General features: G+C 30.5%; 1 protein-coding gene across 1 annotated transcript; it reads right to left on the reverse strand.

Moving 5' to 3' along the window:
- Nucleotides 1-1,217: 1,217 nt before the first annotated feature.
- Nucleotides 1,218-11,094, reverse strand: LOC109546196 (beta-1,4-glucuronyltransferase 1). The gene is made up of 7 exons (XM_019917059.2): nucleotides 11,026-11,094; nucleotides 10,796-10,883; nucleotides 8,495-8,770; nucleotides 3,693-3,885; nucleotides 3,194-3,595; nucleotides 2,592-2,768; nucleotides 1,218-2,451 (listed from the first exon to the last, which is right to left on the reverse strand). The coding sequence occupies exons 4-7, from the start codon at nucleotides 3,705-3,707 to the stop codon at nucleotides 2,194-2,196; spliced, it is 852 nt and encodes a 283-aa protein (XP_019772618.1). The 5' UTR covers nucleotides 3,708-3,885; nucleotides 8,495-8,770; nucleotides 10,796-10,883; nucleotides 11,026-11,094; the 3' UTR covers nucleotides 1,218-2,193.
- Nucleotides 11,095-13,646: the final 2,552 nt, after the last annotated feature.

Genomic DNA, 13,646 nt, shown 5'->3' on the forward strand with positions numbered 1-13,646 from the left:
ATGTGGGCCTTGGGAAGTATTTAACTCCATAAAATTACACTCAAAAAACAAAAGCTTATAACTTAGAGTTTCTCACGTTTCTGACTGATAGGTATTGAGTTTTTTCAATCAGCTGCTGGGTAATCCGACTTATCTTTAACAGTCGATCTGCTTTTTGCATATTTGATAATAATTGGGACTATGCGATTCGAGTTTCTAAAACTATACATAATAAATTTGATATTGGTTATTGTCATTGTTCGTCATGGAAAAATCAAGCAGTAAAGTTTTAAATAAACCATTCTCGTCATTTTTGCTGGATAATAATAATAATTAGTTAATAATTGATAACTAATTAGTAATTGTATCGTCATTTTTGAGGTATTATTTCCAGCACAATTTACGATATCAAGAAACTAATAATGGTCTTATCAAATTTGCTTAACACCTGTTAAGTGAATGACGAGTTATTATAATAAACAAATTAAAAAATACTGAGTTTCACTCTTTAAATTAACAGAATCATCACAACATTTTGCAAAAATGCAGGATTCCGTCGAGAAGCCGATGTATGATCGCTCTAGATAATCTCATGAAATCAAAAAGTCTTCAAGAACAAGAACATCAAAAGTGAAATCTGCAAAACAATTGTCCGACCATGACAAAAGAGAACGAAGAAAAGATTTTGAAAAAATTTTTCGCTCCAAACCACGACACTACCAGGAATGAATGTAGAATGAGAACAAATGCCGAAATTAGGAGATGGGGATGTGCTACAAGAAATCAAGATATAATCAAAAGGTAAATACCTCAGATAAAGTTCTATAAAAATAATATGAAAAGTTCGAGCCCAGCCTGAATTATTTTAAGAGGAACTTTTGCAGTGAAAAATCTTGAGTTGCCAGAGCAATGAGATTAAGTTTTAACGCGAGTTATAGAAAAATGTTTCAAGTTTTTTTCTACTGTTTCTATTGAATGAATGAATTTGTTCAATAACGTACATAATCATAGTAAGCAAATAACTATAGCCAAATATTATTTAAATAAAAATCAAAAGAATATTAATAGAACAAGAACCCTACCTAATGAATCATCAAACCACCTTGCAGCTTAACTAGTTTAACTCTCAACAACTTTGTTATGAAAATCTTCATGCCATTATTTTTTCATATTTTAATATAGCCGGAAGTTTAGGGTTTTTGTTATTAATCGGTAATACCTATAAATAAAGCACAATATTTCTTTCTTATTACTACACTAATTTATTAGCAACGTATTCATAAAAACTACGAAATAAATATTGCATTATAAATAACATTAACTTAAACAATATATTTAATAATTTCTTTAAATAAATAAAAGCATCACAATGAATTACATTCTCTTAACAAGTGTTTAACGTAATGAGTGCACTTCACTTATTTGCATTCACCCAATTTCGAACTAAATATAAATTATTATAATAAATATAACTAGTTGAACAGTTTCAGCTCAATTAAACCCTTACAAAGTGTTTGTATGTATCACCAAAGTAGTATTGAAATTTGTAAAAATATTCGTGGAAAGTGAGTTTGGAAATGAAATAGCTGAAGGAAAGGCACATACTAGTGGACATCTTCCAAAATCTTTTCGCAAAATGAAGTCACTAAAAATGGCTTAACGAATTTCTTATTTGCTGGCACATACTGAACACGCTGTTTAACAATAATGAAAGCTTGTCTATCATGATAAAAAAAACGTTTATAAGTCAAAATATGTATTCCGAAGCTGTTCTACTAAAAAGTTAATGCAAGTTCCATGTATCAAACAGCAATTATCGTCAGTACGTATTCTAGCACTACACTTCTTTGGTTTGATTTTTTATAAAAGTGAGAACGAGATCCATAAGTAAAATATGTTCCTTAAAGAATAGTCAAAACTTTTACATTCAAATTAAAAATAAAATCTAAATACAAACAATTTCATACATTAATACACATTAATTTTAATTTATACGTGACTATTAAATATTAAATGATTTCTGAGCAAGGCATTTGCCTCTTTTGTCTATTAGTTCGACTATTTTTATTGTTTCCTAAAATTGATTTCTTAAACGCCCTTTCCAACAAAATATTGGTACAATTATGCAGACGCTTACCAGAAAAGCTTGAATTCAGCGAAGGCAAACATTTTCCACATGCAATTATTTAATCAAGCAAATCAAATAATTGTACATTACGTTTTTTTTACGATTTCAAATGGGACCTTCGATTTTTTTTTCATTACAGTCTTATACGTTATGCTGCAATTCGAACTGTATCCATACAATTCCTGCAATTCTATGCTTATGTTCTTAATAAGACGATTAGACCATCGAACCGCATCTTGGAATTTGACCAATTGAACTTTTTTCTTCTTCACACCTGGTTTGTGTATTAGAAAAGCGTTGTCCAAGACGTGGAAGTCATAATCCATTACACACATTGTGTAAGCCTGAAAAATGTGTCATTTCTTAAAACATATAATTAATAATAACTTTGCAATTAGTGTTGCAACAGGCGTGTTATATCCTAACTCGATATATTGAGAATAGTAGTTTCCAAATCTGATATTATCAAAATATATGTTCTTACCTGTATCATTTTATTATTTTGCCCTTCCCAAGTCATGCGTTCGTCCCACAAAGGTTCCTTTTGGGTGCAAACAAAAAACGGTTCCCAAACCATATATCTCCCTGTTCTTTTTCCTACTGAAAATACTCCTAAACCTTCAGTTTCATTGGATCTTACCCATTTTTCGCTTTCCACTACCTGCAAAGGAGGGCAATTGACTTACGATCACGACCAGCAAGTATGCGATATTTGTGAGAATCTTCACATGAAAGAAAGCGTTCATCATAGTGAAGGGAAATTGATTTGGTGATAGAGATAATTAAATAGGAATGTCAGAATGAAGAACTAAATTGTAATATCATCAAAGAAAAAACGATGTTGCCGATAGAACATTAATAGAATCAAAAATTATAAAACGTTGAGCATTTGCAAAGAGCGTAGTTTAGAGACAATATAAACAATTTCGTTGTTAGTTAACTTAGTAAAATAGTTTAGTTTTTAATTCATTAATGTTGATTTTTGACAAAACCTTCATTAGAATCGCGGAAATTATTCGACACTTATATTTGTTGATAAAACGAAAACGTAGCGATGTTATTTTGCAAAGACTTACTTTAACTTACCCTATGACACACGATGCAGACAGACTGATGAAAAATGATGGCTGTTTTTTTCTTCAACATTCTCAGCAACTCAGTTTTATTTTCAGGAACATGTTGGTTCTCCATGACCTCAAATATTGGCAGCACAAAGACATTTTTATTTCCTGTTCGAAATAGATCCATGTTTTCTTGGACAAAGTTTAAAAAAAGCGAGATAAAATTTCTCGTCGGATACAATTCAATGTCACTGGGGAAAACGAAGTAGGTTTGAGCTGCTAGTTTAGCGACATTTCGCACAACATTAATTGGATACAATAATTCGTGTTTTGTCTTGTACATATCGGTATCGTGCACTTCCTGCCATGGCGGTGGCATTGAACAATCATATTCATCTTTGTAAGCATCTATAAGTCTTGTTCGGTTCTGAAAATAAAACATCAACATTTCCATTGTGCAGTAACTGAAGAAGAAAGACTCTAGTAGAACATTCCAATAAGATGAGGAAGTTGTTAGTGCTTACCTTGCTTTTCGGCATTTGATCTTCCTCAAACACAATATGAAAACTTACTAATTCTCGTATAAGTTCGGACTTGCAATTTCGCAAATAAGCAATTGCATCTATGGTAGGAAATAAATCTCTTCCTGGAGCATATAGGGCTATGCTGATTGGACCTCTCCAACGATCCACTAAAGGAATAATATTGTCCAGAAATCTAAAAATTCCATAAAGTCCATGCTCAAAAATAATCAATAATTTTTCAAGTTCTTGCTGAATGGTGTTGCATAGAATCACAAATGATGCTGTTAATATACCTATTCAAATGTGGGATTTTCAAAAATTTTAATTTTCATTAATAAATGACGTGTGTGTATTAAATTTAATAAAAAAATCACTTTGTATTTCAAATGCTCCTGCTGTTGCTTCTGATTTTCCAGCAACATTTTCGTTAATTTTTAACTCAACTGAAAGAAATGATAGTTTGCTGAATATTGGAAAAACTCCCGCAGACACGGATTGTTTGAAGAACTTGATGACACTTTCATAAATACTTAAAGTAAAATTTATCGATTATGGTAAATTTGAGGGAAAATGATCCGGAGCTATAAATATTTAATAGATTTGTGGGAAAATTTAAAATGACCACAATATCAATTACAACTTTATAATAATGATTTTTTTATTTATTGCGCTCTGGAAAAATGGGATGAACAGGTAAAAGATTAAGATTTCAGTTAAGACTCCACAAAGCAAATGCTTCTGTATTCGAATATAATGCAAACATATATGTCTTCCTGTGGCTAGGATGGAGAAGCGTAGAAAAACATACCATAAAATTGAAAAGATGTTACAATTAACAAGGTAATAAAATAGTAATTATTATAAGTCATACAATGATAATAAAAGGACCTCATCATCACGGTCGAGAAATAAATGAAACCAAACAAAAATATCTTATCATCGTCTTTACTTTCTTTGATCGACCTAAAATAATAAAACAAGTACTCATCCTTATCATGTCTCGAATTGCGTTGTGAGAAACTAAGAATCAATATTAACTGTGTTAAAAATAGTTTCCAAGCAAAATTATATATTTTTATGATGAAACTAACAAGAAACAACTTACAACTTGGCCAATCAAGTTAAAGTTTAATAAAAGAATCAGAAGATCAATCAAAGATTAAATAAATAATAAAAAGGGAATATTCGAACATTCAAAAAGTCCAAGGCGAATTAAAAGACCAATCGAGGCACACAATCCAATAAAAATTCCAGCTGGCTATGAAAATTTAAGGAGTAAATTTAAATGTATGCATGTTTCTGAAAAAGTAAATGATGTCCAAAAAATGCGGGCTAAATAATATTTGGTGACAAATAATTTACTAACAGTAAAACAACAAACACGAAAATACAAAACCACAAATATTATCAAATTGACTGTTTAAATAAATAAAATTAATAATTAAACTGACAAAAAAGTAATTCGAAGAACTGGAGCTGTGCATCAATAAATACGGTTTGTTCAATTTACAAAACAAGCTAAAATCAAAAGCAAACCACTAACCTCAGAGATAAGTTTGGAAATATAATTTAAAGATGTATATAACAAAAATGTAATAGAAAATTGGCAAAGGAAAAGGAAAAATATTCAGATCCAAATTTTGTGACGATTTCAAGAATCAGCTCTAAGCATTAAACACTATTGAAACTGAACCCCCAATAACATGAAAAAGTAAGTAAAGCGCGATTACAACCAAAAATAATGATAAAAATTGGCATCAAGACATTCACAAAACTTTACATTATGATGCATAAGTCTGAAAAAAAGCATTCAATAGATGCTGCAGATGCAGAAAAAACCGAAGACAGTTGCACACAAGTAACCAAAATTTAATACCTTTCTAGAATCCCTAGAAAATATTATTAATAATAAGTGCGAGTGTCTAAATTAAGGCTCAGAATGTAACCGAGAATCGAAATGTATAAGTTAACAAATGAGAAAATACTTCGACTACTCAGTAACTAAGAAATTATTGAACGCTTTAAAGCGCACGTTGCAGTGCAGTGAATTTATAATTGTAATAGTTAATTTATAAATTCTGGGAATCTCGTCCTAATTGGGAAATTTGTGTTTAAGACACAATTCTACGTCAGCACAAAAACAATCCAAAACACATGTCACGGTACACAAATTAATTTTTTTTAGTCACATGTTAAAATTTTGTCGAATTTAAAATATCGAAATAAAATTTCTGTTCTCTTCTTGGTGAGAGATAATGTCGACTTGCGAATGCGAGTGATGTTTTCTAATATATTTGTTACTTCTTTTAGTATAAATAATTCACCAGTTGTTCATCTATTTTTGCAAAGATCTTGTTCCTCATTTAAACCAGTATTAGAAGTCAAGGTCCTGTTCTTCAATTATCGAATTGAATTTTTTTTTTGGAGACAAAGATGATGAATATTATTTGAAGTTCACAAAATGTTGTTGATAATAATTTCTAAATCGCTAAAAAGCGAGTCCACCCCAAGCTAAAGTAGCTGGTTTCGTTCATGCACATTCTCAGTTTTAAAATTTTCGGTTTCTCTATCGTAGATTGTCGTCAATGAAATTGAAAAAAAAATGTGAATCAAGATTTGTTTCTAAATCACTTCAAAACTGATCATATTTCCAGCTTCAAAGCGATTATTACTAGACATCAATTATGTCCTTTCAATCCAATTGTATCTTGAACAACAGTATCATGTACTTCAGATTATATGTTGCCCCACTATCTTCGTCAATGAGGACGTTTTTTCTTTAAAAATATCTAATAGATCTAGTGTTTTCTGTTAGTTTTGTAAAACTAAACAAACAATACTTCCAGATAGCCACATTGATTAGAAAGTATCGCAATTACTAAGGAAGGCAGAGCAGAGGAACGGAAGATCGAATATCAGCCATCATTAAAAAAGAAGACAAAAATGTTTCTCCAAACTCCAGAGGAATATGCATACCTATTATAGAATAGGTTTTGTTAATAATGAGAGAATATATTGGAAGTAAGTAAAATCAGAAACGAGAAGGATTAATAATAAAAAGAATCAGAAGAAAAAGCTGGCTTACGCATAGGTGGATGTACAATTGATCATAGATTTTTCGCCAACACAAGTGATAGAGGCGCACGAAAAAAAGCGCTGGATAAAAAACAAATAATTTCTTGATCTGCCAAAGGCTTACAATAAGACACCTCTAAATAAGGTTTGGTAAGCAGTTGAGACAAGCGTTAACGTAGAGGTATAAAAGAGGTTAAATCCGTGTACAAAGATGCTGAAATTAAAATGAAATGTAAAACAATATTTTACATAAAAAAATCGTTGTCTTCTTTCTATATTATTCAAAATGTACCTATCTAGAATGTGGTTTTCCCGCAAAGAACAGACAAAATCTGAGATTATCAATGAACGGGAAACATGGTACTCCCGTAAATCATACTCGCTGTGCTTTGCGTATAATCTACAAAACTAGAAATTTAATCGAAGAATATTAAAAATTGGGCTTACAGTTGATCAATAGTAAAATAGATTTTATCTTTATTCATTGCAAGCAAATAACCAGAATTTGCCTTAAAATAAATAATTATAAAGCACAAGCATATCTCAAGATGGGTTATTAGATCAAGCAATCAAAGAAGGGAACACTAATGGAGTAAAAACACATGGTTGAATAACTAATATCCTATGGGAGAAAAATATAAATAAATATAATAAAAAATAATATACAATACCCTGGCCAATCAAAAGAACAGCACAGTTAGGCTTCTGAAGAAGAGCAAGAAGATGGTCAAGGATAGAGAAAAAATATATTAGATTGGAGCGAAACACAGAATATACAACTGATATGGTTTGCACACAAAGTATGCCCGAATAATTCCAAAACAGATCTTGGAATGAACCGTGCAGAGAAATGATAACGACAAACCAAGAAAAAGATGACATAGTATTCAAGTAAATATTGCAGGACGAGGTTTAGACGAAAACTCTCAAACAATATTGGAATCCGATATGCGAAAAAGCTGTTCTCTGGGTCAAGCATACCAAAATTCAAGCGTTATTAGTAGAAGAAGAATGCCAAAACTCATGATTCGTATCTCTTTCCATGCAAGAAACATTATATTGGATTAGATTGTCACGTTTTATGGATTCCAAGAGGATCATCGATTTTCATTGTTGTCTGAATAAGTCTGCATGAGGTTTGCTAATATTTGATCAATTGTGGTATAAACATTTGAACAATAACAATATTACTTATCTCAACGATAGCGTGCACATTCTCTTCATAATCTTTAATAAACTAATGACGTAGATTGAATCAACAGTAAATCTAAATTATAAAACTCTTACTGGCAAAAAACAATAAAACAATTGTAGCTCTTTGGAAACATGATGATTAAAGATTAATGACGGCCGTCATTTTCCGAGAAAATTAATCTCCAAAATAATGCGCTCTAAAAGCAATCACAGTTCTTTGATTTACACAGCACTTAAACTGTCTAATGTTATTTGGCTTTGCTGAATAGAACAAAAACTGAAACAATTTTGGGGCTCACGTGTCTTAGTTGATTACACTGTTTTTTTTTATTAGGACAAGTGGTAAACATGCTTCAATGCGACAGAAAAAAAACTTATGCAAACTTTTGTTACATGTAAATAATTATTTTATACGGTTTTACTTTATTAGTATTTAGGGTGCATGTCTTCAATAAATGTGTAAATAAATTTTTCCAAAGTTTCATTACCCAGGCAAAATCTTTTTTTACTCAGTATTTCATATTCTTACTCACCTGTAATCGCCAGGAGCAGACAAAGTTATACTTTCGGTGCATTTAAACTTCGTTTCCGCTTGAACGAAGTTATAAATGGCATAATATTTTCCCCTTTGCTGTACAACTTTTTCACTATAACTAGTATCACAGGAAAATTCAGAGCTTAAGTCTAAACTCTCTTCTGAAGCCTCGTATAAAGCCAAATTTACAGCTTTTTTGTGAGTGGATGATCCTATCACATTTCCCGAGCTAGAGCCGCTCCCTGCTAATTTCACTTGCTGTTCTTGCCAATCACTAACAAAAAAAAAATGGAAAATTAGCAAAAAACGACAGAAATTTTAAAATCTGTAAATTTTTCTGATTAAGTAAAGCTCGATTCTACTAGTCAGAAGTCAAAATCTAATGATTTAAAGTTATTTTCTTTTAAATTTATTTTTTTAATTGATAGTTTTGTATATATAATAACAATTTTTTCAGCTATCGAAACAATAAAGCAATATAAAAGGCTTATTAAACTCATAAACGTAACAATAATTAATGCACCCAATAAAATATTTAATAATCTACCAATTAGATAAACTTCTGATTCTCACGAATATTTAAGTCCATTCATGGAAATTTATTGGAATTTTTATTACGAGTATTAATTAAATTGGAAATTCCTCAAAGTATTTATCACATCTGTTCGTCCAGTTTTTACAGAAATTTAAACCGATTTTCCTAAAACTTCTTCTAGTATTTACCTAATTCGAACTGTCAGCTTGCAAAATATTAATATTTTTAATTCTATTATCTCACACATAATATGAAAGTGGATAAATGCTTTAGAAAACAATTATTGATAATTTAAATTTATAAATTCATTTTCTGGCCTCTTGAAAATTCCTGATGGAACTTGATTTGCGACAAGATCCTTCTTTTTACTCCAAGCCCAAAAAAATTCAGAGATGTAAGCCAGGAAACCGTGAAGGTCAATCTTCAACTAACGATAAACTCATACGATAAAAATTATTATTTTTTACACATTTACTCCTTTTTCAAAGCATCAGCATCCTTGTATTGAGTGTTGAATGTTGAATATTGAATGTATTAAAGTCAATCGTGCTTTAGCTGAGTTTTGATTCAGTCAAATTAAATTTCTGTCGATGACATCGCTTTTTACCTATATATCTTTTTATTGAAGCACCTGAAAATATACCCACTTCGTGACGAGAAATTCCACAATACAACATAAAGTGTTTCTTAAAATAGCTACAACCTCTTAAAGAATCGGCTTGAAAATTGTTTTTATGTGATTATGTTTATTGCCTGATAAAAATGAGTTACAGTTTCCTAAAGATAAAACCTTTTTCAGGAGTTAACGCACAGCGTATATTTTTTCATTTCGTATTCTACTTTAAATATGTTATAATTCTTTGAAAAACCAATATTTCATACCAGTTTCTTTGCGAGTAAACAATGTTTCTCATAAGCGTGTGTGCAAAACTTTACGAAAATTTTCGATGCAGATCTAGTTATTCCAAAGTAAACTTTGACGGACCAAGATATTTTTTAAACAGGAATTGTGCGACTCGCAATATTATTTTTAGTTATTAATTAAACGAGTAACTAGTAAATTTTATTAGACCAAACCAAGCGCCGAAAAGAGGCAAAAACTTTTCATAACAGAATTTAGCTCCATAAATGCTTCATTAAAAAGGTTTTCGCGATATTTTGTCCCTTTTTCGATAAGAATCGTACTGAAAAAACTTTGAGGCCTGTAAAAGAGGTAAAGTCATATAATTGTATATACCATAAAATTTCTTTCAGGACGTTTCATTGAATTGAGGAACACTCTATCTATCCCCATAATATTCTCTCATCTCTCTATCTATCCCCATATATCTGTCTCATGGTACATTTGATACTTTTCATCTAATCGGCGGTCTAAAGCTAGATGAGATTTCAATACTATTCAACTTTTTTGCACAAAAACGCATTTAACCGGTTCAAAGGACTAAGGGATTGTTTGTTTTAACGCCTATATGTTAAGTAAGTATTCTTTGAAAACATATTCTGTGCAGAAAGCAGATAATGATAGGAAACTGAATATAGAATCAAACAAAAAATTAACAATTTTAAAAGCGCGCGGGAGCAACGTTCCATAAAACATATATGGTGTTAAGAAAACTAATTTAAAAATAAACCATATGAGTCTAGCGTCGGGAGTTATAAAAAGCTGCAAATAATATTTCGATTGAAATATTCAAAACAGATCTTTCTTTCTTTGAAAGCAATTAAGACTTACTTTCAGTAACAGTTCCTGTGAAACTCACTCACCTACAAGCTTGTACGAACTCAGAGTTCCGTTCAAGCGATTTCTCATATCCGTCAGTAACAGATGTAAATGCGGTTAAATCATGCAAAACTACGAAATAAAAAGCGGTCACAACACATCCTAGAATAACATAGAATAAACCGGAAACATCGCGCACTTTCCGCAATACACCCATGTTGTTATTTCGGCAAAATAATTCTACAGACGGCCTGGAGGAGATAATTGTTCGCACCTTGCGTAGATGCCAATCTCTGCTGTGTTAGATAAGTTAATCTCTTAATTACATTGTCAATTCTGCTATTGTTTTACCACATTTTGATACGGACTGATCAAAATTAGGCACGTGATAAATCTGAAACAAGAGATAAATAATTGTCATTAATAGCATCAGAATAGGGAATACAGTAATTAGTGACACGAAAAAAATAGGGATTAGAACGTACTAATAAAGAGCATAAAGTAGAAAAACTGCTCTACGGGGCTCAAGTAAAATATTTCGAAAATACTCTCAATTTTCTTAAGAAAGCCATATAGCCTTTTGATCTAAATTAAATTAAACAAAATTACATGAGCAATTTGAAACGATACTGTCAACTTTTTACACTTAATTCGCTTAAAAATAATTAATTGAAATCAAAAAGGCAAATAGTATTATAGCATCCACTGTTTTTACTGATAACAATATTAAGCAGCCAATTGTTGATGAGAACGAAATGAAATACAATAGACTAAAGTAAGTCTACGTACATTTGAAGGATTCAAATAATAATAGACAAATATAAAGATAACTTAATTTAAAATAAAAATTAACATTCTAAGACTTAGAGTGAACTGAAACCACGAGCTTAAGCACTTTATGATAATTAGGTATGTGATGCACTAAAGATTAAAGAATATGAAAATTTGTCGTTCAATATTGAAAATTTACATTGACAAAGGCGATAAAACATTTGATCACTTGAATCGTTTTTTTTTAATTCATTATAAAAATATGTAAGTTTTAGTTTCGAGCCTATTAGCTCTCCTCAGCTCAGTCTAGCCTGAAAATAACACTCCCAGCATTCTCCAACAATGCATTTTATTGACAAAATAAAGTGCAGGTTTTTGTGGTTTATTTTCGGGTGTAACACTGCTGATGAGAGCTACTAGGTTTTAACCCCTGATATTAAAACATCTAAAAATACTAACTACTTTTACCATATAGGTAGATGGTTTCAACTTCAAATATAAATAGTTCAAATTGGAAAATGGAAATTTTATACTTGTCGAGTAGACTTATTTTATTTTACCCAGTGGCATTTTTATGCTCGAGTGAAACAACGTACTAAAAAAAGACTATTTGTCTCTGATTCAATGTTGATTAGTAATTTACATGCTTTGTTGACATTGAGAAATAAATAGGTAACTGTTTTGTGTTTCGAGCGTTTAAGTTTCAAAAATTAATACGCACACTAAAAATGTTTGCAAATGAGTTTTTACTTTTTCTAAGGGATTGACAGTTTCGTAATGATTTGATTGATGATCAAAATGAAAAAAATACTTTCATTTAACTAACAATGCGTCATTAAAGTTATAAGGAAAACTTTCAAAAATTTGTATTTTTAAAATCATGTTTAGATGAAAAAATACACCAAATTAAAAATGCTTTTTTCAAAAACAATTTTATTATAACTGCTATTAAAATCATTCGGTTATTGAAAATAATTTGACCCTTGTTTAACTGTTTTCAATATTCAGAGAAAACTAACAAAATACTTTTTTATCATTGTGTTTAAGCTAAAGTATTTGAGAATACAAAATGTAAAAAAGCTCATTACACAGCAGAATTAATATTTCATATATTCACAGATTTTTTACAATTTGACAGGATGTTCCATTCCATTTGAAATAATAAGATATTCATTCCTTAAAGAACTACAGAAAATAGTTTTTATAACATATTCTGAAAAAATGCCATCGCTTCAGTGTTTGAATTGCTCTTGATATTATTTAGGCAAACAGATATAGGTACCTTCAGGACAATAGAAAAACGTACTCATTCGGTGTAGCCTTTTTGAAGCTTACAACAATCGCATAATTTTTGGAAATACTAATAAACCTAAAACCATACTCTTCAATTCGAGGAAATATTTATGGCCGGCATTAATGAGTACAGCTGAATATATTGTAAAACTGACAAATAGCAGTTGACACGATTTAAACTGGAAGTATTACAACTTATAAATAAGCATACTCTGACCGCATTGAAAAAAACGTTTCAAAAGATTTAATGATAATTGTTACAGTAAAGAAACTGTGCGCATTAAGCAAGTATGTTAAGACTATAGACTTAAAAACACTTTAAAGATAAGACCATATCAAATTCAAAATATTTCCTGAAATAAAACGAGTTTTGATAAATTTAAAATACAAGGCAGATTTACATCCACATTCAGTTTAATGGATAATACACATTATATTTGCCTTGTATGCTCTGTATTGTGGAATTTGTCGCATTGGATATTTTCTTCAACGATTCTTAGAGATGAGAGTTACGGTTCCTTAATTTATGATTTTTTTAGTGGAAAATGCAAATTAAGTTAATTTAACTAGGCGAATCTGGTCGGGAAGTCTTTAAGTTTCAAATGCTTCGCTAGGCTGATTTCAGTTTCTATTTGTTGGATTTAGTGAGGATCGAAAGATCAAGCAGAAAAAACTAAAAGAACCTTAGCAAATGAATGTTTCCCAAAATTTAAACCTAGGATTGACAAGTTAGATACGCCTAATGTAATTTACAAAATAGACTGTTTGAATTGTGATAACACATACATAGGTCAAACAGGACAATATCTAAAGAAAAGAATATACGAACAT

This window comes from Dendroctonus ponderosae, unplaced genomic scaffold (genome assembly GCF_020466585.1).
Source record: "Dendroctonus ponderosae isolate FM_Combo_2020 unplaced genomic scaffold, Dpon_F_20191213v2 Dpon_F_20191213_7, whole genome shotgun sequence".
NCBI lineage: Eukaryota > Metazoa > Arthropoda > Insecta > Coleoptera > Curculionidae > Dendroctonus > Dendroctonus ponderosae.